Genomic DNA, 23,715 nt, shown 5'->3' on the forward strand with positions numbered 1-23,715 from the left:
CCCTCTCGTGGTCTGTATGGCATATTACGCAGTGATTTAGAGAGCGTTCATGTCTTTCACTTAAAAGTTAAATACTTCCTCGTATAGTTGAACACGTTCAAAACTGTCACAACCACAACGAGTGCGCAGATTAGAGAGAGAGAGAGAGAGAGAGAGAGAGAGAGAGAGAGAGAGAGAGAGAGAGAGAGAGAGAGAGAGAGAGAGAGAGAGAGAGAGAGAGAGAGAGAGAGAGAGAGAGCTGACACACTGAAGAAGCAAATCTGTTTCCTGTATTACAACTTAGTTCCTTAACAGTTGTTTTACAGCGGCAGCCGGCAAAAGTTTCTTAAAAGTATTGGAAAATGCAAGCAATAAAGTGTGTGGTGGTCGGAGATGGGTGAGTGAAGAAAGTTAAATATTAAATGGATTTATTAGCAAAATCTGATTTTTTACCGTTTAACTTTAAAGTTGTTTGTAAACATTACAATGGTTTATATTTTCATGTTTATTAATTTGAAACCGGCTTGATAGCGTTTAATACAGTTTTCAAGGCCACTGCTAAAGTCTTATAAACTCGTTTTATCTGCTTCATCTGTTGGTTACTTTTAATGTCCTCGTTTGTCACGTGAGATACTTTGTATTTTAGTTTATGTAGCCTCAGGCTCAGGTTAGTAGTTGCTGAACCTATACGGTCATGATTACTTGAATACACTTCATATATCTCACATTTCTCTCTTTCTGTTTTGGGTTTTAATTATATAAAATAACCTACCTACAGGTTTCATGATTTAACATGTACTGCGTTTGGCTAAAAGATGAGCAATATTGGGCTGACAGTCAGATTGGGGGCCGCAAATATATATATAAAGCCTTGACATTCACAGACAAGTTAATATAGTGTGCAGGAAGTTATGCCACACAATATTACCTGATAACTGATTTTCATCAAAAAAGGAAACAGCAGTTGCACTTAGGTCATGTTCCTCTGGAGGTTTTTATGCTTTCTCTATCCTGTGAGTGACAAGATTGTGTTAAGAATGTTATGAAATCATATGGCCTAAACCAGTGGTTAAGACATACTTAAGGAGGGGCCAGGATTTTGCTTTGTTAATAGATGAAAATACGTTTGGGAGGGCATTAATAACATTATTAATATTAACAATGATCCCATTCTAAGTCTAATGTTGTTGAAGCCATATTTAGACGGGCCTGGTGTGGAACAGTAGTCAAAAACTGTTGGGAAACGTTTGCTTTCACAATTGGGCACTTCATCAGGCTGTAAACATTGGGGCCGTTACTAAGGAACCAAGCATGTTTTCCATGAAGCATGCATCATAACAGTGCCTGGAACACAACAAGCACCTGTTCTTCTTTCATTGTACGAGAGCAGTCATACAAAGTTAAGTCATGCAGTCAAAATGGCATCTTTTAGTCTGTTTTCAAGATGACTGGCAATTACAGAGAAGGAAACTATCCTTTATTCCTTTAGACCTAAATATGACAAGCTTGTAGTCTGCTTTCTGTTAAACACTGACAAACATGTTAGGTGTTTCTAGAATATATGCTGACCTACAGACAGACATGATTCAAGATGGAGGATGAGATGGCTCTGATTTCGAAACATGTGAGACTGAAGCTGCTTGTCAAAAGGAGGAGGGTTGGGTTGCATAGGAACATATATGAGGTCTTGATTTGCGACATCGCTTCATCTCATTTGCTTTACGTATATAATGCAGATGAGACAGAACAAGACAAATAAAAGCAATGCTGATGTACAGATCTGGAAGCAGAGCAGAATGCTGATGAAATCGTTATTAGGGACGAAGGCTGAAGGTATAACGTGTTGAAATGTTGTAATTTATGAATGACATGTATCAAAATGCAGTTAATGCTTCGCTTTTTGGCCACGTTCTGTGGAACATCTATCATGACAAATGGCAGCAGGGGAGAGGTGCTTTCGCTATGAGGATATCCTGTTTAAACCCTGTGCACAGTTCTCCATTTTGAAGCTGTTAACTTCCTCTTGCATTTGATGCTGTGACCCAGCTGCCTAAGTTCCTCGTATTGCTCGAAGATGAACTGGTTAAATAGTCCTCATTTTTATCCTCATAGTCTAAAAATTCTGTCACTATTTACTCAAATAAAAATTTGAAGAATCTTCATATACGTAGATCTTTTTCAGACAGTGACAGCTTGAAGTTACCACAGGCCATTCAGCTGCAACAAGGACCAAAAAAAGCACCATTTAAAACCACAAATTAGTCCACATTACTTTGAACTGTGCTATGTTTGCCCACATTACATCTGGTTACCAGTGACGCAATGTTATAATGGATTTGAGAGATGCAGCAGAGGTGAATATTATCAGAGATAATATTCAATCGAAGGATTTATTTATTTCTCTTTTGTTTACAGGGTCTTATTGGGTAAGGGTGGGTGGGTAAGATTTTTTGGAATGTAGCTATGTTGTATGATATGGGCAGTTTATGTTAAGTGTGAGTGGTGACGGTTTTTTGTTTGTGTCTGTGTATGGTTTTGAATTTTAAATGAATAAAAAGGTAATCACAAAAAGAGATTACTTCAATCTGTTTTTTTCCTCATACATATATATTGTGTGCCTTCTGTATACTTGAAATCTTGTGCATATAATGGACAGTCCGTGGTCACTGTGAATGTCATTGAATGGAAAATATTTATGTGAAGTAATTCCACTTCATTACTAGTCATCCTCAACTACTGTTAAATATACTGTTAAATCATTCCATTCATATCCATGCGAATGCGGAAGATGGAAATTCAAGCTCATGCGGATTTTGGTGAACTCTGACTATTCATATCTCATTAAAGGGTTAGTTCACCCAAAAATGAAAATTAGCCCATGATTTACTCACCCTCAAGCCATCCAAGGTGTATATGGCATTCTTCTTTCAGACGAAAACAATCAGAGATATATTAAAAAAGTCCTGGCTAATCCAAGCATTATAATGGCAGTGAATTGTTGCCTCGTTTATGAAGTCCATAAAAGTGCATCTATCCATCATATTACTGCTCCACACGGATCTGGGGGGTTAATAAAGGCCTCCTGAAGCGGAGCGATGCGTTTGTGTAAGGAAAATATCCAGGAAAATAGGTGCCAGCACATCTCGCAGTTCAAAATGCTTACGTGCTACACTTTTTCTGTAAGTTGAATACAGAAGACGGTCCTCCGGAAGTTAGACATTTTACTTTATAAAGTTTTAAATATGGATATTTTCCTTACACAAACGCATCGCTTCGCTTCAGAAGGCCTTTATTAACCCCCCCGGACGCCCGGAGCTGTGTGGAGCAGTTATATGATGGATAGATGCACTTTTATGGACTTCAAACAATTCACTGCCATTATAAAGCTTGGAAGGGCCAGGACATTTAAAAATATATATATAACTCTGATTGTGTTTGTCTGAAAGAAGAATGTCATATACACCTAGGATGTCTAGAGGGTAAGTAAATCATGGGCTGATTTTCATTTTTGGGTGAACTAACCCTTTAAGACGTGACCAATAGAAGATTGATATGTCACAGTGTGACTTCTAAGCTGAATTAAAAGAACACAAACCATAAAGCTACAGATTTGTAGCATTGCATTAATGGGGAGTAGATTGTATATTTTGTCATGCATTTACAATTATTTGGTAATGTATGTTTTTTTTTTCAAAGAGTGTGAAGCCATATCACTGCATTTGTAGTTTCCACAAAAGTTTTGCATGCTTGAAGTGCAGTTTGTCTGTGGAATCAGTCCGATTATGTAAAAAAAGCTTCACAAGACTTAACGCACTTGTGTGTGTTTAGAACTTTAGAACTGAAAATCTATTTCAGAAAACTGAGTAAAGTTTAGATAAACAAAAACCAACCATGTTATGTCAGGGAAATAATTATTTTCTAATTCAATGAAACATAATGTGACTCCCATTTTTTTTTTTTTTTTTTCATATTGTGGATTCGCTTCTTAGCTCATGCAAGTCAACACAAATCCTGTGGCACTGATTTCTTTCCACTTTTTTTGTTTGTTCTTTTTTTAACTCTGATGCTATCACATGGTGTCTGCTCAGTTCTCTGAACTGTCATGACATCCGTGTGGACATTTTCTTTTTCTGACACTTCTGACTCTCTTCTCAGTATTAGTTTGCTCTATATTGACTCTCTCTTGCTCTCTGTAAAAGCCGGCTCTGCTAAAGCACGAAGCCTTGCACTTTGATACGATCGGCATAAGATCTGCGACACACAAGTACATGTGCACACTAATAGCGATCACATAGTTTGACAGTTGTAGGAGATGCACACAAATGCAAAATGAAAACAGAATGAACAAGTTGAAGCGACCAGGGGCACATTTTTAAAAGCACACTTCAAAAAGAGGCTCGCTGTCTCTCTTCCTGGATGACACCGCCCAACTTCCTGTCATCCTGTCACTGCAATGCCAGGCCCCATACTGAGTTTTCTCTTGCTCTCTTTCTCTCTGTATCTGATTTGCAACTTCAAAGAGCCTCAGAAAGTGGTTATATCCCACTGTTTTCTGATATGTGCACTGTCTCCAGTGTGTACTGGAATTTGTGTAGATTAAAATGTATTCAAGTATGCTCAGTGATGTAATCCATGTTTGATTTCCACCGTGGCTGCACTCACAGGCTCAGTTCTGTTAATATTGCATTATTTTGTTGTGACTTGTCAAAATGCACAATACGCTAGAGCCTAGCCCTTCAGTCAAGTGCACACAAGTCTGGATATCTCAAATGGTCTGTGGTTGTTGCCACGTGTGTACGTATGTGTTTTTTTATGTCTAAATATTAGAGAGAGCAAGAGAGAGAAATCAAGCACAGAGGTTTGTGTAATAAAGATGGCAAATAGTTGTGATGTGACTGAACATGTGTAGCCTGAGGCGAGTGATTTTAGCCTTGCCCTTGAGTAGCTCCAGTGATTCCTGATGTGAGGGAGATACAGCCACAGGCTCCTGAATCCCAGCATTCCTCACTTTTCGCTGCATGCATGCAGCAACATGTGCTCCACTGGAATTTGTGTCTCGCACACACTCTTATTTCAGCCCATGTTTTTTTGCATTTGCATTTTGCAGTTTCAGGTGACCTGTTTTCATACCGAATGTCATCTTCTCTTTTTGGGCTTATGGAAACATGCACAATTGTTTTGAGGTATTTTGAGTTTCTCTACAGTCTGTTGTCACAGCTCTGCATGTGGCATAACTATCCGTGGATTTTGAAATACATCAGTTAGGGGCTGTTTAACAAATGAGAAAAGGTAATAATAATTTTAAAAAAGAGCAGCGCAGAATGCTCAGGCTTTTATTAAATAGCTAATGCCTTCCATACACTACACAACCATCAAAGTCGTCGGATTGCAGTTCTTTTCACTCTACACAACTGTCTGTCATTGCCGATGTCAGTTCTAGTCAAAACATTTCACACTACACGACTTGGTTTGGAGGTAGGGGGGGTCTGGAAATTTACATCACATCAGTGATTATAGCTTAAGTTTGAGTGAGTACCAATGTGTCATGCCATGTATTTAGCAGGTAAAATATCTTGACCTGTTTGCGGTTCAAGTAGTGTAAAATGGCATTAAAAATCTCTCTGCATTGGCGCTTCTTTCAGAAAGCATCTTTGATATGCGATATAGCGATAGAGAACGAGAACCAATTTTGAGCTTTTATTGGCAACCTCCAGTAGCCTAACTCACGGTGAGCAATGGGGCAAAAATTCAGTGTTGGCATAAGTGCCTTCTATGATGTTGCCGACAAATTATACACTGCTGCCCAAATTTGGGTCAGATATGGACAAACCTAGCCATTGGGTTTACATTTTTTAAGTTTTAACTCAACGGTTGGGTTTGTCCATATTTGACTCAAATTTGGGTTAAAACAACCCAGCCTTTTTTGGAGTGTGCTATTCGGGGTGTGTGAAATTCTTTAAAGTCGATATAAAACGGAAGTTGCGATTAGTCTTTTCTTGCTTGTTTTGGCGTATATATAAAGTGAAAGTTATAGGGCGGGACTTTTATCGGGAATTGATTGGATCACTGTGGTTTGCTACTGAAGTGATCTCATGTGAGGGATTGTCCAGCCCTCACACTATAATCACGTCATCAGAGAAGAGATGTCGCTGCAAGAGGGAGAGGAAGTTATTTTGAGGTCGCCGTGATTTCACAAAGACCGACATGTTCCTGTATCAACATATATCCCTACCCCTAAACCTAACCCTACCCATAACTTATCCCTAAAATCAGAGGTAAAAGACTGATGTAGAAGCACCTAAATCTGGCCTTAAAGCCTAAACTTGATATAAACTGTAAACTTGTTCCTCAAATCTGTTTGGTTGATTGAAATGTTGTTCCAGGACCAACAAAGATGCTGATCCAGGAACATTTTGTACTTGGTGAAATCCCGTTCATTGTTATTTTGATTAAAGATCAAGGGCACACAAATTTTAAATAAATAATGTGCACGGATAAATTATTTTTAATGAATATTGCAATATTCCATAAAAAAATGATTTGTCAACTTTGATTTCATTGTGACTGAAGTTGAACTTGTTTAACAACACTTGTTTCATGAGGGAATCGCTGAACAAAGGGACACTGCACAATGGTAAAAGATGGCTACACGTGTTTACATTGGAAAAACTATTAAAAAGCAATGCAGTGGCATGCAAAAAAACGTGTTCTGTGTGAACCATTCATGAGATGGTTGCTTTGAGCAATGAAAAGCAATAGTACAATAGACAAAGTGGATACAGAATCTCTCCTTTATGTATGCCTTTGCTGTATGCAGTTAGGATTTAAACATTCAATGCCAAGTTCTTGAAAAAGGACCACATACCATGTTCTTTGTATTTGAGAACAAATGTGTGAATTCACTGTGGAAGTACAGTACACCTGTTCCTCGTATTGAATGATGGTTACACCATAGTGTACTTTGAAGTAATTTTAGCAGCATGTGTTTTACTGAAAGTACTTGATGTTGTTTGTTTTCCAGTAATCTGACAGATAACTAACTGTCTCTTTTTTCATTGTTGTTTGTATTTTTCAGAGCTGTGGGAAAGACCTGTCTTCTCATCAGCTACACTACCAATGCTTTCCCTGGGGAGTACATTCCCACAGTGTGAGTACCACAACAATAGAGGAGGATTGAACTGTTTATATTTTTATGTTGAACTTGACACTCATGGTGAAATATTGAGAGATTGTGTGGGTTGGCTGTTTTCGCTCAGGTTTGATAACTACTCAGCAAATGTAATGGTGGATAGCAAACCAGTCAACCTGGGCCTCTGGGATACAGCTGGACAGGAAGACTATGACAGACTGCGGCCACTGTCCTACCCTCAGACGGTATACACACACCATCATAAACATTTAGTGGGACACGTCCCCTTGAATATAAATAATTGTGTTCAATGTGATCAATGTTTTTGTCTTTTATTTTTAAATTGATTTTTGATCTATTTGGCTATTTATTTGATCAAAAATACAGTAAAAGAGCAAAATTGTAAAACGGTAATAAAACTTAAAATAACTCTTTTCTATTTGAATATACACTGCTTGGCCCCAAAAAAAGTAACTTGGAATTAAATTGGCAAATGCTTAAGAGTCAACGATTGGATCATTATTGCAGTGATTTTTGTGTTTCTAGCATGTTATATGGCAACAGTTCTTCCATCCTAATTGATGGAGTGTGTAGCTTTTCATTTCTTAAACAACCATGTAGGAAGACACACTATTGCCATATTCCAGGATGACAATGTCAAGATTCATCTGGCTCAAACTGTGAAAGAATGGTTGGGAGGGAGCATGAAGAATCATTTTCACACATTAATTGTGTCCCCTTGAATCCAGACCTTAAATTCATTGAACATCTTTGGGATGTGCTGGAGGAGACTTTGCAGAGTGCTGGACTCTTGCATTGTCTCTTGATGAAAATAAATGCTGTAATGTTATTTCCATCAAGAGGTGCATACATTTTTGGTCCAGATCTTGTATTGACAATGCAAGAGTCAAGCACTCTGTAAAGTCTCCTCCAGCACATCCCAAAGACTTTGCTTTAATAGTTTTTGCTTAATATTTTTGTGGAAACCATGAAGCATGTTTTTTTTTTCAGGATTCTTTGATGAATAGATTTCAAAAGAACAGCATTTATAATGAACATAGAATAGAATAAACTAAACTTGTGAACGGTAGCATTTGTTGAGTTTATTTGTCAAAAGATGGTATTTTTGCCTCAAAATATGTCCTCTTATGGTATTTTTGCAGGATGTGTTTCTCATCTGTTTCTCTCTGGTGAGCCCAGCATCGTTTGAAAACGTCAGAGCCAAGGTAAGTCCTTACTGGTGGTGGCTTAGTCTGGATCTTAATGAAATACAAGTAGTCACACCAGCACGAACCTATAGACACAATCCAGTAGCAAACAACAACATTCACCCGCACAATAACCCACTTCCATTCTATGTGTGTTCCCACGCACACATACCCTCACGCATGCCCTTAAACACTTGCTCTGTACTGCGCTGGACACTAGATGCCACTGTGCATTAATCCAAGATGCATTTACTGACCTTAATCACAAACCTTTACTAGATGTAAGAGTCATATTCAAATAGAGATATTGACGTAAACATCAACTTCTATAAAATATGGGTGGCCTTGTGAGTATTCACATTCACAAATTAAAGGCTTAGTTCTGTCAATGCCATTCAGCTGTTTTAAAAGAGAAAGTGTTTTGTTCTCAGGAAGCATTTATCACACACAGCATCATCTTAACCTGTATATTTTTCACCCAGCCTAAAGGTTCATTCAATACAGACTCTATTTAGTAAGTTATTTATCTAACTCACACTCACAACCCCTCAAACCAGCAGTTCAGCTGACCTTGATGTGTTCTTCATTAATGCAACTGTAGATGCCTGACAGATACACAGCACTTAGTGTCCTGGTACAGGTACTGTTTCTATTTCACCCTGACAGAGAGCATCTTTAAGTGATCCCAAATAAGAATGTCAGTTCTCTGTAGTGCAATCAGAAAATAATCAAGTGTCCTAGGGGCAAAAAGAGATGCTGCCTGCAAGCGTTCAGACAATGTAGAACGGCTGGTTAGGTTAACGTTGGTTTGTGATTCTGTGATGATATCTTGTATTATTATTATTATGGTTAGACTTTACTCCCTTAAACTATTACTAGGATTGTATCTAATTTTCTTGAAACAGGCAGAGTCCTGTAAACAAAATCCTAGTTTGGTGCTGGTCTAGTCGGTAAACCAGAACAGCTACACAGATCTTACCTGGTCAACCAGCATGATCTTTCTGACCAAGGAAGTCTTGCAGTCTTTAGTCTATTTTAGAAGCCAGGGACACTAGAATGCTTATAATCCATGCTATGGATCAGCAGTGTCTTTTCAGAATATACTTTTTTCCCCTAAAGAAACCCTTTCTCTTTTGAAAACTGTAAAGGTTAAACATTTCGTCAGGGACATGTTCTGTTTAGAAAAATTAAATTTAGATTTTTTTTATCCCTTTTCTCTGTGCACAAATTAATAGATTACTGTTGGGATGAACGTAGACATCTTTCTCTGTTTGAAAATATTATTGATTGCAGGATCTGTGTTTACATCAAAGTGTAGTTTGACTGTAGAAAATCTGCTGTTTTAAAGGGATGGTTCACCCAAAAGTTTAAATTATGTCATGATTGTCAGGGTTTAGGTAAAGAGGTGAGGTGAGCACTCGGATGCAGAAACAATTGCCTTTTTATTTAATAAAAAAATAAAACAAAAACTACCCTGAGTGGGAAAACCGGATCCTTGACTTGACTTGACTGGCAGGGAAAGAACATTCTTCATAGAACATTTGGAGATGATCGCGCACAGGGCTGCAAACACAAGGAGAATAAGACTACGTTTACACGTGGGCGGCTATTTTCATAAACGGACATTTCAACCTCTCCGGTTTCAAAAATAACATCGCGCACACATGTCAGTTTTCAGAAAAGTGTTAATTTACACGTACCCGTGTATATATGCCGTCAAGAGCATGCCAAACCTGTAGGTGGCGGTGTAACGAGAAGCTCAAGCCCACGTAAGCCAATCAGAATTCCAAAAACCGGCGGCGTTGGCAATGAAGCGGACTGATTCTTCGTGTTGGAGGGAGAAGTTGTTGCAAAATTGCTGACCTCCGAGCACTCGTTCGTCTCTGCTCCTCGACATAATGAAGCAGCTGTATTTGCAAATGCAAACACACGAGAGGAGTTTGCACCAACATAAATGTGACTGCTACTCTGAACGCTTCCATGATCACATGTAAACATAGGTCGCACTTTTGACGTAGGTGCGAGCTCTGGCGCATACTGTGACGTTGGCTGCCTAAACACCCGTTTGTCTCAGTTTACATACAGACGTGCAAACAAAGATTTTCAAAATCTCCACTCTGGCCGGAGTTTTTAGAAAGACTTGTTTTTTAGAGGCGAATTCTCCGTTTGCGTGTAAACGAAGGGCGCAAATGAAGGGAAATTTCTCCGTTTTTCAAAATAACCGTGTACGTGTAAACGGGGCCTAAATAGGGAGCAAACAAGACCGGCACATGGCACAAAGAAACAGACATGACAAGCCATGTGCTCAAACAAAACAAGACACGAACATGCAGCTAACGAGAACACTCAATGTGTGTTCACACAAAACATGACAACAACAGGCAGCCAGGATGTGAACACCAAGCTCCTCACACAAAACAATATATATACAGGCCGAGCGAACCTGGAAACCGCACACTCACAACGACAAGACAAGACAATGCAGTGTCACAGCTCTGTCAATAATAAACAGAACCCTGACAATGATTAATGATTTTTTAATGATCACTCTCATGTCATGTCGTTCATGTTTGTTTGCTTTTGTCCATATAATAAAAATCAAAGGAGTTTATGTTGTTTAGAACCCAGTTTTCTTCAAAATATCTTTTGTGTTGAAAAAGAAAGCCGTAAAACAATACAATAAGGTTAAATTTATTAAAGCTACACTATGTAACTTTTCCGTCCACTAGAGGTCGCCTGTTCAAAACAAAGGCGTAGTTTGATGACGCCACGTTTGAGCACAGAATCTTGGGACATGTGGACCTCACAGCCGATGGAAAAGAGTCAGGATAGGACTCGGGCAGAAATCATGTTCATGGATGCAATTATTAACATTACTGTAGTATGAAGCAGAGCAGGACCGAGTGTTGTGGAGCTGAGGAACCGCTGGAGCGATAGAAGAGCGGGACTGTTATTATGGCATAGTCGACGGCGGGACTTTTATTATGACACGGTCGCCGACGCCACTTCCTCTTTTCCAGTCATGAGTATGAGGTAACGCAACTCTGTTTACCGTATTAGATATATCTGAGTTTGTTGAAAAGGAAGTTATGACGTTCACTCGGTGGCTGCTATGACACTTGTTCACACTGCAGTGAGAGTAAAGCGTTTCTGCTAAATAAAACCAGAAACCGAGGGTAACGCAGATATGACGCAATCGACAGACGACTCCCTCAAACGCATAGCTCACACGTCCCGGTTCCTTGGTTAAAATAGCAATTTCTCACGATTTACAAATAGTTGGAAACGTTTGGGATATTCTAAGTACTCAACTGAACAAAATATATAACACTGGCCTAGTGGTTTTTGGATATTTTACTGCAAAAATCTTACATAGTTCACCTTTAACATTATTGTTAATGCATTATCATGGACTTGTTGGTTTTAATAAAGACTTGGAGCACTTATTTCTAAGTAAAACGCATAGAACAAAAAGGGTGTCACGCTTTAGGCCCTGTCCCAAATGGCACATTTCATGTGCACTTTCGGTCTTGTGGACTTACAATGGCCGTTGCGTGCGCGTGTCGGTTAAGTCCGCGAGACTGCAGGGTGTCTCTTTTGTCATTTTAGGTCTCAGAAGGGTCCTTGCGAACGCCCCCTTTGTGGTCGATATGCGCCCTCGATGCGCACTTCTGCCAAGCCTGCACTGGTGCGGGTTACGCAGCTGACTTCTTCCCGGCAGTCAAAGCGGCATTACGCCGTGAAAGTGCGGACTCAGAGGAAGACCGTGAGGGTTTAGGGTGCCATTTGGGACAGGGCCTTACTGTGCGTTAAACGAAATGCACATCTCTTCTTTTGTTGAAGGACCAGAATACAAAAATATGCTTAGATCTCCACCTACTGGTTATACTATTAAAAAGGATCGGAATTCACATAAGACAGCTTGATAACTTAATCAGCTTTAACTAAATACACATAATTATTCTAGTAAGAGTGTATTTTTCCAACACGCCTTCTCACTCGCAAACAGAATGATTAATTAACTGATTTCACTCCAGCCATCTGTCTCAGCTTTGTGAACTTTTTCACTCAGTCCTCAGTCAGCAACCATATCTTCAGTGCTGCAGTATTTCAAGTCTCTGGCTCCACTTGCAATTTTCTCTCAAATGAAGTGGTACTTGATGTCAATGTGTTTGGTACATCCATGAAATTTAGGGTTCTTTGTAGGGATGCACGGTATGAAAATGTTTAACCGATACCGATAACAGATAATTAAGTCCTTCTCATGGCAGATTCCGATACAGATACCGATAACCAATAAGTTCATATTTTTATATAATAGTTTTCATATACTCTGCAGTTTTGCACCCAGGAGAATAGAAAATCTAAGACGCACTGATGAAACTGATATTTTAGTAGCTCTGGCCTAACTATAATGGCAAACATCAGTCCTGACTCTTCAAATGTTTTTATTTTTTGTGGAAGGCACCACAATACTTTGTAACGGAATGACAGAAATATGGTTTATCTGCACTTAACAATTTAACAACAAATTTATATTCAAGTATTTCATGCATAACAAACAAATGCATCTATTCAAACGTAAGTGCATGAGGATGAGGAAGGTGTATAGACTTCAAGTCACATGTTTTTCAAATACATAATAAATAAAATGCATTGACATTTGTCAACCTTTTTTCATTCCATTACTTTGTTGTTTATGGATTTAGCCTTTTTGCTGTCTCTGGAAAACTCTTTACAATTTTCAAATTCTTGCTGAATGGGGACATCGACACTGTGTTTTAGGCTTAGCACTAGTAGCTGCCAGTTTCCGTGTCCAGAGATCGGGTCGTCGTGGCACTCGCCTTCGACTGCCACCCGATCCACTATGCATTGGCCCCTTCCAATCCCTCCTGCAGGTGGTGAGCCCACAGGAGGGCGGCCCCACGTCGCTTATTCGGGCTGAGCCTGGCCGGGCCTATGCACAAATTTATTTGTGAAATGTGTGTGCGAACGATTTAAGAACAAATCACAATTCGCCAAATATTTTGCGTAATCATTTTTTTTCTAATTTTACGAAAAAATACGCACGCAAAAAGAACCTACTCTGTATGGCTTTATAATCGTGTTAAAAAATTCATCCCAACACGACTGTAATTACATTGAAGTATATTGCATTAATTGTATTATATAATCCATATTTAAAAGTATATAATTATTAAATAATACAATTTATTTTAATCTTAAATCCATTTGATCATATACAGTTAAAGAGTAAGAAAAGCTGCGTTATAGCTTCAGCTGCAAGGTTTCTCTGAATAACGCAGATATAAGTGTATGTACAGCTGGCTAATGAGAGCCCTGTAATCTGGATCTTTATAAAAAGGTGTTTGTTTATGTGAGAACTGGTGAGAATGGCACACTTGGCATTCGGATCCAGGCGAGAGCGCATCTGCGAACAGTGGCAACTTTGACGAGAGTGACGAAAGGCTGTAAGGAAAGCCCTTATATGAGATGGTTTGGGCATGTTTTATGCAAATGACTAACCTTGTCCACGCGGCCGCTTATTTAAAATAGTCCAAATTCACAAACATCCGAACGAGGTTAAGAACACATTCATGTGCCTACGAACGTTTTGTGAATCAGGCGAAGATTTTTCGTGAGAAGTTCTCCTGTGCGTACAAATAGGAAAGGATCCACGCAATTATTAGTGAATTATTAGTCTTATCAGTGTTTTGTTCATTCATTCAGCTACTCCTTTTTGCTCCGGAGTCTTCGGTACTGTGAGCTCATGTTGAACTCCTTATTTCTTCAGGAAGTCTTGAAACTCCGATGAGGTATATTCTCCTCCATTATCTGTGCGTAAGACTTCAGTCGTCTTCCAGTAGATTTTTCTGCCATGGCTTTCCATCCCAGGATCTTCTGAAAAACATAATATTTCCACTTTAGAACATACACTCATACATAGTTAGTATTCTCATCAATCAATTTCAGGAAGTATTCAACTCCACTCAAGGATTTTGCATTCATTTTCCTGCATACGTCACTTTGCACTAAGCCAAGTGGTTCAACAGCTCTTTTGCGATAACTAGTTGTGATCTCACTGCGATGATGCTTTCCTTCAGCACACGAATCACAAAAGTCTATGTCTTTTGACACATCAAAGCCAAAGTCATCAACTAGACACTCATTGCACAGCTTCTTCAGATTTTGTACACCTTGATGATCATAACGTAGGTGCCAGGTTTGTTCCTTAGTCTCTTTATGCACATTCCCATTTTCTGTTAAATGCACTTTCTCTTCAGTTCACAAAATAGAGACGGCCTTCTTTTGTTGCAGTAACAATCAGCTTTTGATTAACATCAGTGATGCAGCATCTGTTCTCTGTGAAATTTGATTTTTTTTCAAGACTGAGTCACCTTGGACACACTCAGTAAGATGTATGAACATTTTTGTACATACAAAACATCATTCAGCTTGCATTCTTTTGTCTTACCATCAGTCAAAAAAATGTTTTATGCAACACACAACGATGACATCAAAACTGGTAATGGAAATGCTGTAAGTATTCATGCGGTGTTCAAATGTTATGTCCAAAGATTTCTGCATTTTGCTGTGTGACGGAGGAGTTCTGCACCGAGACTCGACAGGGTGCTTATTTGGAGAGCGAGATGATGCACCTCCACTTTCATCCGTTTTGAAAGCCTCGTTATATACGTAGGTACTCCTACGTCATTACCAAAGCAACCCATGCCGATAGGTTGTTTATGTCTGGACACACAAATCTTATTTGATCACTTGCATTTAATAGTACGGTCTGCCTGAATCGATCTGATTTGAGAAAAAAATAATAATAATTTCCCTGCAGTACAAAATATGCCTGCATGCTAAACATAGTCTAACTGATATTAATTTAACTTAAAATGTTAAAAATGTATTAGTATATGGAAATTGACATTGATTATTAATCCTGTCAGGACCACTATCGTCAAAGATGATGGACAATTAGCATATAGTTTGGATTGGCAAATAACCAATGCGAGCTTGACTAAATTGACCTGCCAGAATTTGATATGCTGAAAAAATTAATTGGCATTGTTGCTATTTTATCAACTAATTTAAAACATTTTTACAAAACTTTTAATAGGCCTATTGTAAAGTGTTAGATATGCAGTTGATTGGTGACCAAATATCTTTTATTATGTTAGTTTGCCATCAGCTATCAGACTAACTGTGACTATGATAGCATAACTTGAATTGCAAATTTTAGCCAAAATGAGCATGGTAATATGAAGCTGCATTAGCATGACAGCAACTGATGGTGTAGACATACAAATAACTAAAAGAGATGCACATTGACAAAAGAAATCATAATCAAACACAAACAGAAAGATAGCTTTATAATATTCTACCATCCTAGATTTCTTTCATTAATAAAGAAAAAAATGTACGAGCAAAGAAAAAAAAAAAGCAAGTTCCTTTTCTGCCGAGTAGTTGTTGTTGTTGTTGTTGTTGTTGTTGTTGTTATATCACGACCCCCACAGCACGTTTAAGGTGAATGAGATGGAACGGAAAGAAAATTGTTTGTGATATCACTAATTCCAGAACCACTCAAGGCTTAATCCGGTCCAATTTACATTGCTTAAAATCAGCGCTTGCATAAACAAGTCCGCAAACAGTCCTTTGAATTGTTATTAAGTTCAAACAATGGCAATCTCATCTCGCCGGTTCCTTAATGCTTGTTGCTTTCACTCCCAATCAAAGACCTTCAGAAGCTTCTTTCACTCTTTGCTTTTTCTACCCTCCTCTTTTCCTTTATTATTTCAACAGTATATTCCAGAGTAGTAACCATGGTAACACAGGCTATATGCAAATGTAGTCTTGATAGATTGTGCGAGGTTGAGGAGGCAAATTAAAATCTATTTAAAGGAAAGTGCATAGATGCACGTTGCAAGACATCACGTGACCTGTGCGTACGCATCCATTTGGTAGCAATCAGCTATCATGGACAAGTTAAGTGCGAAGAGATAATTTCTCATTACTGATGCGGGCTGATAGTATGTGAAAACGTGGCGCTGCAATAATGGTTTGCTTTGACTGGATCAGAAAGCGATTATCAGAAAGCACCTCCCTCACTCACCGGCAATCATTTATATGCTCACAACATGCTGATCCCTAAAGCCCACTATTTTGTGTCTCTAAACCATTTTGAAGTCTTTTATAAATATGTTTGAAGAAAAGAAACAAATAAACCTTTAGTTGCATGCGCAATCTGTAGTTGAGCTTCTGAAGATCAAATGTAGGACTGAAAGGGAATGGATGAACAACTAGTGGTTATTTTTAGAAACTGAGTCATGGAAGCATCAAGGAGAGGTTTGTTTATTGCTCTTTTTAAAGTGCTCTTTTGTGTGCACTTTAGTTCAAAGTCCCTTTAAGACAAGTCATTTCACTCGGTGGCCATATTTGAAACACCTCTCGGGCAGCGATTTCAGTCAAGCATGTGCAGCTCCTAACTCTTTGAATGAATCCAATTCTCCAAAGCTGTTCACCAAGCTTACGATTAAATTTCATATTTGAAATCACCAATGAAATCTATTTACAATTGTCTCATAAATGTGGTTTCTTAGGTTAAAATAGCATTTACTTAAACGTTGCAGACCCTGTACAGAGTCCTCCCTTCAGATCCATTATTATTACAGCTGAGACAACATATAGCCTACTTACATCTATTAGCAGTGGTTTATGTAACGGCATAGGGTTTCCTTTAAAATTACACCAAAACTAACCAAAACCACTCTATGTGTAACTCTGTATGTGTAATTCCACTGTTTTTGGAAACTTTTACATTTGGGTAGGCCAAATCCAGGCGGAAATCCCAAAATGGTCCCAGAGCATAAGTTTTTATTGCAACCAGAGCAGCTGCAGTGACACAGTGACTTTATCAATCAGCGATTGGCTCTTTTATATAGAAGGCAGGACTTATTCCACCATATTGTGCATTGCACTTTCTCCCATTCATATTAATAAGTGTGGCGTCTTTGCTTTAGTTCGCAGTACAGTGTCTGGTCTGCATTTGTGAAGCAAGTGCTAAGTATGAAATTGCTTCCAATTTTTGGATGACTGCTTTGTCATTTTAAAGTTTTAAAATTATTACTATTATGGTTTTTCAAATATTCCCTTTCATGCAGTGTGTAATATCACTGTTAGTGAATGTAAACGTTCTGCAAAGTTATAAAGTCGAAAGTGCACGATAAATACATTTGTCTCCCAAAAGAAGGAATCGACTCTGAACCGCCTTTACGAGTCATTTCGAATCCTACTGCCTGACAGTTATTTGTCACTAGAAAAGACATTTGCATTTTGCACACCGATGTTGTATGTTGTCCACCTGCAAACAACTTGACCAGCCCACAAACACATCATTTTCTCTGAGTTTAACGCAGGATTTGAAAAACGCTAGCTCTTGAAAGATGGGTCGGTACCCAGTTTATTTGGACCAGCTTGCTCCTCAGAATCACAACCAGTAGGTACGAATAATTATTTATGTATATATTTTCTACCGGGTGTTCAAAATATGTAGTTTTGTGTTTTATATAAAGGGTATGCATCGTTGGTACTTTCCCAATGGAACACGCTCCCTCAGCCTTGACTGAATGGCAGAAGAGCTGCTGCATGACTGTATTTAAAGGAACACGCCAGCTTTTTGGGACTTTGGCTTATCTAACTCTGGGGAATACAGTTAATAAGTCCATACATACCATTCTCATCTCTGTGCGTGCCATAACTCTGTCTGACGCAACAATGTTGACGTTATTTTGTCACTTATTGAGCAGTAGGCTAGCTGGAGCCATATACTTCCAGTCTTTGTGCTAAGCTAGGCTAGCAGGGGGTGCGTCAGACAGAGTTATGGCACGCACGGAGATGAGAATGGTATGTATGGACTAACTCTGGGGAATACAGTTAATAAGCCAAAGTCCCAAAAAGTTGGCGTGTTCCTTTTAATAGGGGGAAAACGAGAGTAAAACAAACGGTTATCAGTTTAAACTAAAGATTGGACTCGATATAGTGTTCTTTATAACTTATCAAAGATCCAGTGATCCATGGATATTGACATGCAGCCAGGAATTGTGTTTCCTGACATTTTTTGTATGAGCCTGATTTCGATGCATAAATATTTTTCACTGTCAGTCATTACAGTTTCGAGAATGAATCCCACATGTATATGCGGATGGACCTATGTATTGAAGTGTGTATGTGGCCGCTTGTCAAAAATGAAAGACAGAAGTTTTATTCAAATTCTAAATATATTATACAGGGAGTGCAGAATTATTAGGCACGTTGATTTTCTGATCATATTTTTTTTCCGGGCACATTTGACCAATTCCAAACCACAGTAATCCTAATAACTACTATTGATTTAGTATTTAATAATGTATAAGTGATATATAATTGTTCATGAAAGCTGGAAATGAAAATCACCTTATATTCAGGTGTGCAGAATTATTAGGCATGTTTTCTTTTACAGATAAATTGAGCCAAAAAAGAGATTTAACTCAGACTGAAAAGTCAAAAAGTATTAAATGCCCATGAGAAGGATGCAATACTAATGCAATACTAGACATTGCAGTTGGGTCAGCAGGGTCAGACAAAAACAGGTGGTGAAGAAAAGACACCTTTTAACCGCAAAAGAATTAAGAATTAAGGTGAAGAATTAAGAGTGAAGCCATCAGGAACCCTTTAGTCTCCAGCGCCACCATTTTCCAGAGCTGCAACCTACCTGGAGTCTCCAGAAGTGCAAGGTGTCAGGATCTCAGAGACTTCAGTTAGGTAAAGAATCCTAAAAAATGACCCCCACTAGATAAGAATCACAAGCTGAAGTGTTGTAAAATACATGAAGAAGGTTTTTTTATAGGCTTTATGGACAGATAGGTTGAGAGTGACTCTTGAAGGACCAGCACCACATCCTCTAGTACCACTGTTTGAAGAATTCATCTTCCAGAATCTGGCAGTACGTTTTGGGAGTTCATTTTTAGTCCATCTCTGCAAAACGGACTTGAGGATGGACTAAAATGAACTCCCAAAACGTATCACTTATACATTATTAAATACTAAATCAATAGTAGTTATTAGGATTACTGTGGTTTGGAATTGTTCAAATGTGCCTGGAAAAAAAATATGATCAGAAAATCAACGTGCCTAATAATTCTGCACTCCCTGTAGGCCTATTTATCTATCGCCTAGTTAGCGCGCAAAGAGCGCTGCCATTATAATCACTAAAAGCTGTCACTCATTAAATGAACGCAATCTCACAAAGTTGCGTTATATTAATCAGTGAAGCTGACGACACAATGACTCGCTTATTTACATAATGTCTACACTTTGTTAGAGAGGACTGGATAAAAACTCGAGCGGTGAGTGGATTCTAACTTCAACACCTGTGATTGACCATTTCGTTCATGAAATCAACAAACATGTCTGTGATTGGCTACACTACTCAACGAAGTGAAAACACATTGGAAATTGAATCATTTGACAAGCGCAAATACAGGATCTTTTGCCAACTCTTTTTCGCTAAAAATATGCTATTTTTACGAAGAAAATAACTAGCTCTTCCAATTTTTCATCATCGGACTCACGCTCATTGTTACTGTCTTTACAGTGTGTACAATAGCTGAGCTTTAGGAAGCATCCGGAGCTGAAGTTCAGTAATGGTAATGGGTGTTTAGCTTCCGAAACACGCTATGTATGCGGTAGACCAATCACAACAGACTGGGCCATCTGGCCAATCAGAGCAGAGTAGGTTCGCGGAAATGAGGGATTTAAGCAGCCTTCACATGCTATCGGAAATTTCCTACTTCCCCCTTCTGAAGTCGTGATTACGAATTTTGACTTGAGAGGGATTTCATGTCCTATTTTTAATAATTTTGATAGCCTTCCGATAATCGATAATTCCGATAGCACGTGAAGGCAGCATCCCTACATCGAGTCTTTTGAGAATCATTGAAAAATGTGGTGATGCAGTGAATATTATGAAAAAATTTAAGTGTTTTTTGTTTTACCTTTGATGCATGTAAACCTGTTAAAACAAAATAAAGGAGCCTTTAAAATAGCATAATAGTGGCACTTTAAACTATTTTGCCATATAAACTTGTGTCTGGGATGTCAAGGACACCGTGGGCTTACTATAGCAATGCTCTTGTGCCCATTGACTGCTTAAGGTCTGCTCAACGTGACTGCATGGGTTGCTTTGTGTATGGAAACAATGGTGCTTGTGAGTGTCAGATTAAAGCCAACATTCAGAGGCCAGGCCTTGAAAAGTGCAGCAGTCCTTGTGTGTTATAGGTTTTCATCAATCTTTTTCCTCCGCTCTGCAGTGACCAACGTGTTTTTGCTGCATTTTTCACATACTTTGCACACTTTCTGAGATACCACCGACATTGTTAATGTGCTGCGCTTTAACGAATTATTCAGTTGGTGCTTTTCTGAGGAAAATCTTTTTAACGGAAAAGGCCTTGGCACTTCTCAGATTGACAGACATAAAGTGGAACAAACTGTAAGTGTCCATTAGCCTGTGTTTTCACTTCATTCTGTATTGGAACTGAATGACCGACTTGCACGACTGATTGTGGCATTGGTAGCAGATAGGACCAAGCAGTGGAAGAAAATCTCAACTCTTTGCAAATGAATAGCTTTGTAGCCCATGTATTTGACAACAGACAGGCAAAGAGAAATGCCATACAGTCTAGAGATGGACTGATAATCAGGAGTGAATTAATTGTTTTGATCTGCTCCTCTGCTCCCTCTAGTGGTATCCAGAGGTGAGACACCATTGCCCTTCGACTCCAATTATTCTGGTTGGCACCAAGCTCGATTTGAGAGATGAGAAGGAGACCATCGAGAAGCTGAAAGAGAAAAAACTAGCGCCGATCACTTACCCACAGGGTCTTGCATTGGCCAAAGAAATAGGTGAGGCGGCAGAGGTGGTTTTGTTCATTTTATATCACTGGACGACAGTAAATTACTGTTCGAAAGTTGGAGTCAGTACGATGTTTAAAAAATAAATGTTTACTTTTATACAGCAAGGACGCATTAAAGTGACAGAAAAATCTATTTAAAATACAGTTAATTATAATAAAATGTATAACAGTTTACACAAAAATATTAGACAGCACAGCTGTTTTCAACACTCATAATAATAATAATAATAATAATAAGAAGAAGAATAAATCAGCATATTAGATTGAGCAGCAAATCAGCATAATCAGCATGATTTCTGAAGGATCATGTGACACTGAAGACTGGAGTAATGATGCTGAAAATTCAGCTTTGACATCACAGGAATAAATTACATTTGAAAATATATTAAAACAGAAAACAGTTACTTTAAAATGTAATAATATTTCACAATATTACTGCTTCTACTGTCGTTTTGATCAAATAAATGCAGCCTTGGTGAGCAGAAGAAATTAAGAAATTGGTTTAATTTACAGTTACAGTGTAATTATACATTTAATATCAAGTAACAACATGTAATATTACTATAGGTTTAGGACTAGGAATGGGGTTAGCATGTTGCATGTAATTATGCATAATTTTGAACCAGAGTATATTTGATTCCCTTTGCTGTTTGAGCTTAAACAGTTTATAGTTGCAACAATTCTACTGGAAATCTGTTCATAGAGAAAAAAGAGAGAGAGAGAAAAAAAAATTAGGCTTAGTTAAGATACAAGACAAATGTAAGCTCTGTTTACTGTCTGGTTTCTTTGTAACATATAATTCTCTAAATACAAAAAAATTACAAAACACTGCATATATCAGGCTACAGATTTAGACGCTAAATGCAATTTGTCCTCAGTGTGATTTGAGCTAGCATTTGGGAGAACACATGGGCTGGTCCTCCTACACGTTCAAGATATGACAGATTTGTGCACACCTAATACACCCAGACATCTGGTGCTAAGTATCCCACTCAGAACGGATCAGAGATGATTCAGTACTATGCTTAAAATATACTGTATATAGAGAGAAAGGAGGTGATATTAACAAACCTGATATGTGTGCATGTGCTTGTGTGTGAACAGATGCTGTGAAATACCTGGAGTGTTCTGCTCTTACTCAGAGAGGTCTAAAGACGGTTTTTGATGAGGCCATCCGCGCTGTGCTTTGCCCACAGCCCACCAAGGTCAAGAAGAAGGGCTGTGTGCTGCTCTAAGGATGCACGGTACATTTTCATGCGTGTTATTGGTGTGTTGAGACCGGAAAAAGTCAGAGAGGGAGAAGGCCATGCATAAAATTTCAGATGTGACCTCAATTATGGCAAACCGCTTTTGTTCTATTGCTGCTTTGCAGTTGTCGCGACTTACAAATGCGCTTCCTGCTGGAAGTTAAAGACAGCTATTCTGATTCACGTCAAAGGCTATTCTTTAAAAAAAGAGGATGTGAGGAGATGCAAAAAGTAGTACATCCACTGACCTTTTGTTCTTTCTGCCTCCAGATTCGTCACTGTAAAACAGGTACCAGAGAAATCCACTGGTTTTCTACCACAAACCAACGAGGGATGCAATTACATTACGAAAGCCTTTCTTCTCTTTTTAGCTGAATATACCACATTGATGCCAATGGAATAATATTGTTGTTGACAAAATATTTAATCATATTTTAACTGATGTATTGTGTTATATTGTGACTGATGTAGCTGAAGTGTTTTGTCGGGTACACAGTTGTGAATTGTTTTCTCAAGACAATATAAAACGACTGATCTTCATTTCTTGATCAAAAACAGCACAAGTACTTGTTAAACAGAGCTGGAATTTGTTTTAGACCAATGAATCACATCCACATAATACTTGTATAGTTATTTTTGGCAAAAAAAATAAACGATACCACTCTGTTTCCAGACAGTTGTGTTTCTTCTCCATTCCACCTCTTGTCTAAAGAGTTCACTCATAACAGGTATGTTGAGGACACATTGTTTTCAGTGACTGTATTTGTAATTCTTTGACAAAGCCCTTTGATTCAGGCGCTCTAAGGTGCCAATTATAGTGCCTGATGCTGAGAATATGATACAAATCAGCATGATTTCCCCGTTGAGAGCAGAACTACAGCTTGAATAGCTTTCTGTCTATTGTCTCATTGCTGAAATTGAAGCACTAGAAATGTTACTTATCTGTTGATATAGCACTCTCTCACCTTATCAACCCTTCCTCTTTTATTAGCCATGTGGACTTTGTGACATGACAGCATTGACTTCAATGCGACTATCGTGAGCTCACATCAAAGTGTTGCCATTTACAGCAAGTCTAGATGTGGTATATTCTTCATCTCAGAGGTTTAGTAGTAAAACAGGTTCCGGTGCTTCCGGTTTTGCCTTGTACAACATGCTAAATTCAGCACAAAATAGGGAGAAAATTCGCAAAAAAA

At 38.5% G+C, this 23,715-nt stretch overlaps 1 protein-coding gene across 1 annotated transcript; it reads left to right on the forward strand.

Annotated features, from left to right (window-relative positions):
• Positions 1-114: 114 nt before the first annotated feature.
• On the forward strand, positions 115-23,215 carry rac2 (Rac family small GTPase 2). The gene is made up of 7 exons (XM_079827985.1): positions 115-376; positions 7,055-7,126; positions 7,236-7,353; positions 8,272-8,334; positions 21,102-21,261; positions 22,377-22,516; positions 22,790-23,215. Exons 1-6 carry the CDS (start codon positions 342-344, stop codon positions 22,505-22,507), a joined length of 579 nt encoding a protein of 192 aa, XP_079684111.1. The 5' UTR covers positions 115-341; the 3' UTR covers positions 22,508-22,516; positions 22,790-23,215.
• The last annotated feature ends 500 nt before the right edge of the window (positions 23,216-23,715 follow it).

This window comes from Gobio gobio, assembly GCF_949357685.1.
Source record: "Gobio gobio genome assembly, chromosome: 1".
NCBI lineage: Eukaryota > Metazoa > Chordata > Actinopteri > Cypriniformes > Gobionidae > Gobio > Gobio gobio.

Coding starts and splice junctions, on each gene's coding strand:
- rac2 (XM_079827985.1), top strand. CDS start 342: ATGCAAGCAATAAAGTGTGTGGTGGTCGGAGATGG. Junction 7,354..8,271: donor CACTGTCCTACCCTCAGACG/GTATACACACAC, acceptor GTATTTTTGCAG/GATGTGTTTCTCATCTGTTT. Junction 8,335..21,101: donor TTGAAAACGTCAGAGCCAAG/GTAAGTCCTTAC, acceptor TGCTCCCTCTAG/TGGTATCCAGAGGTGAGACA.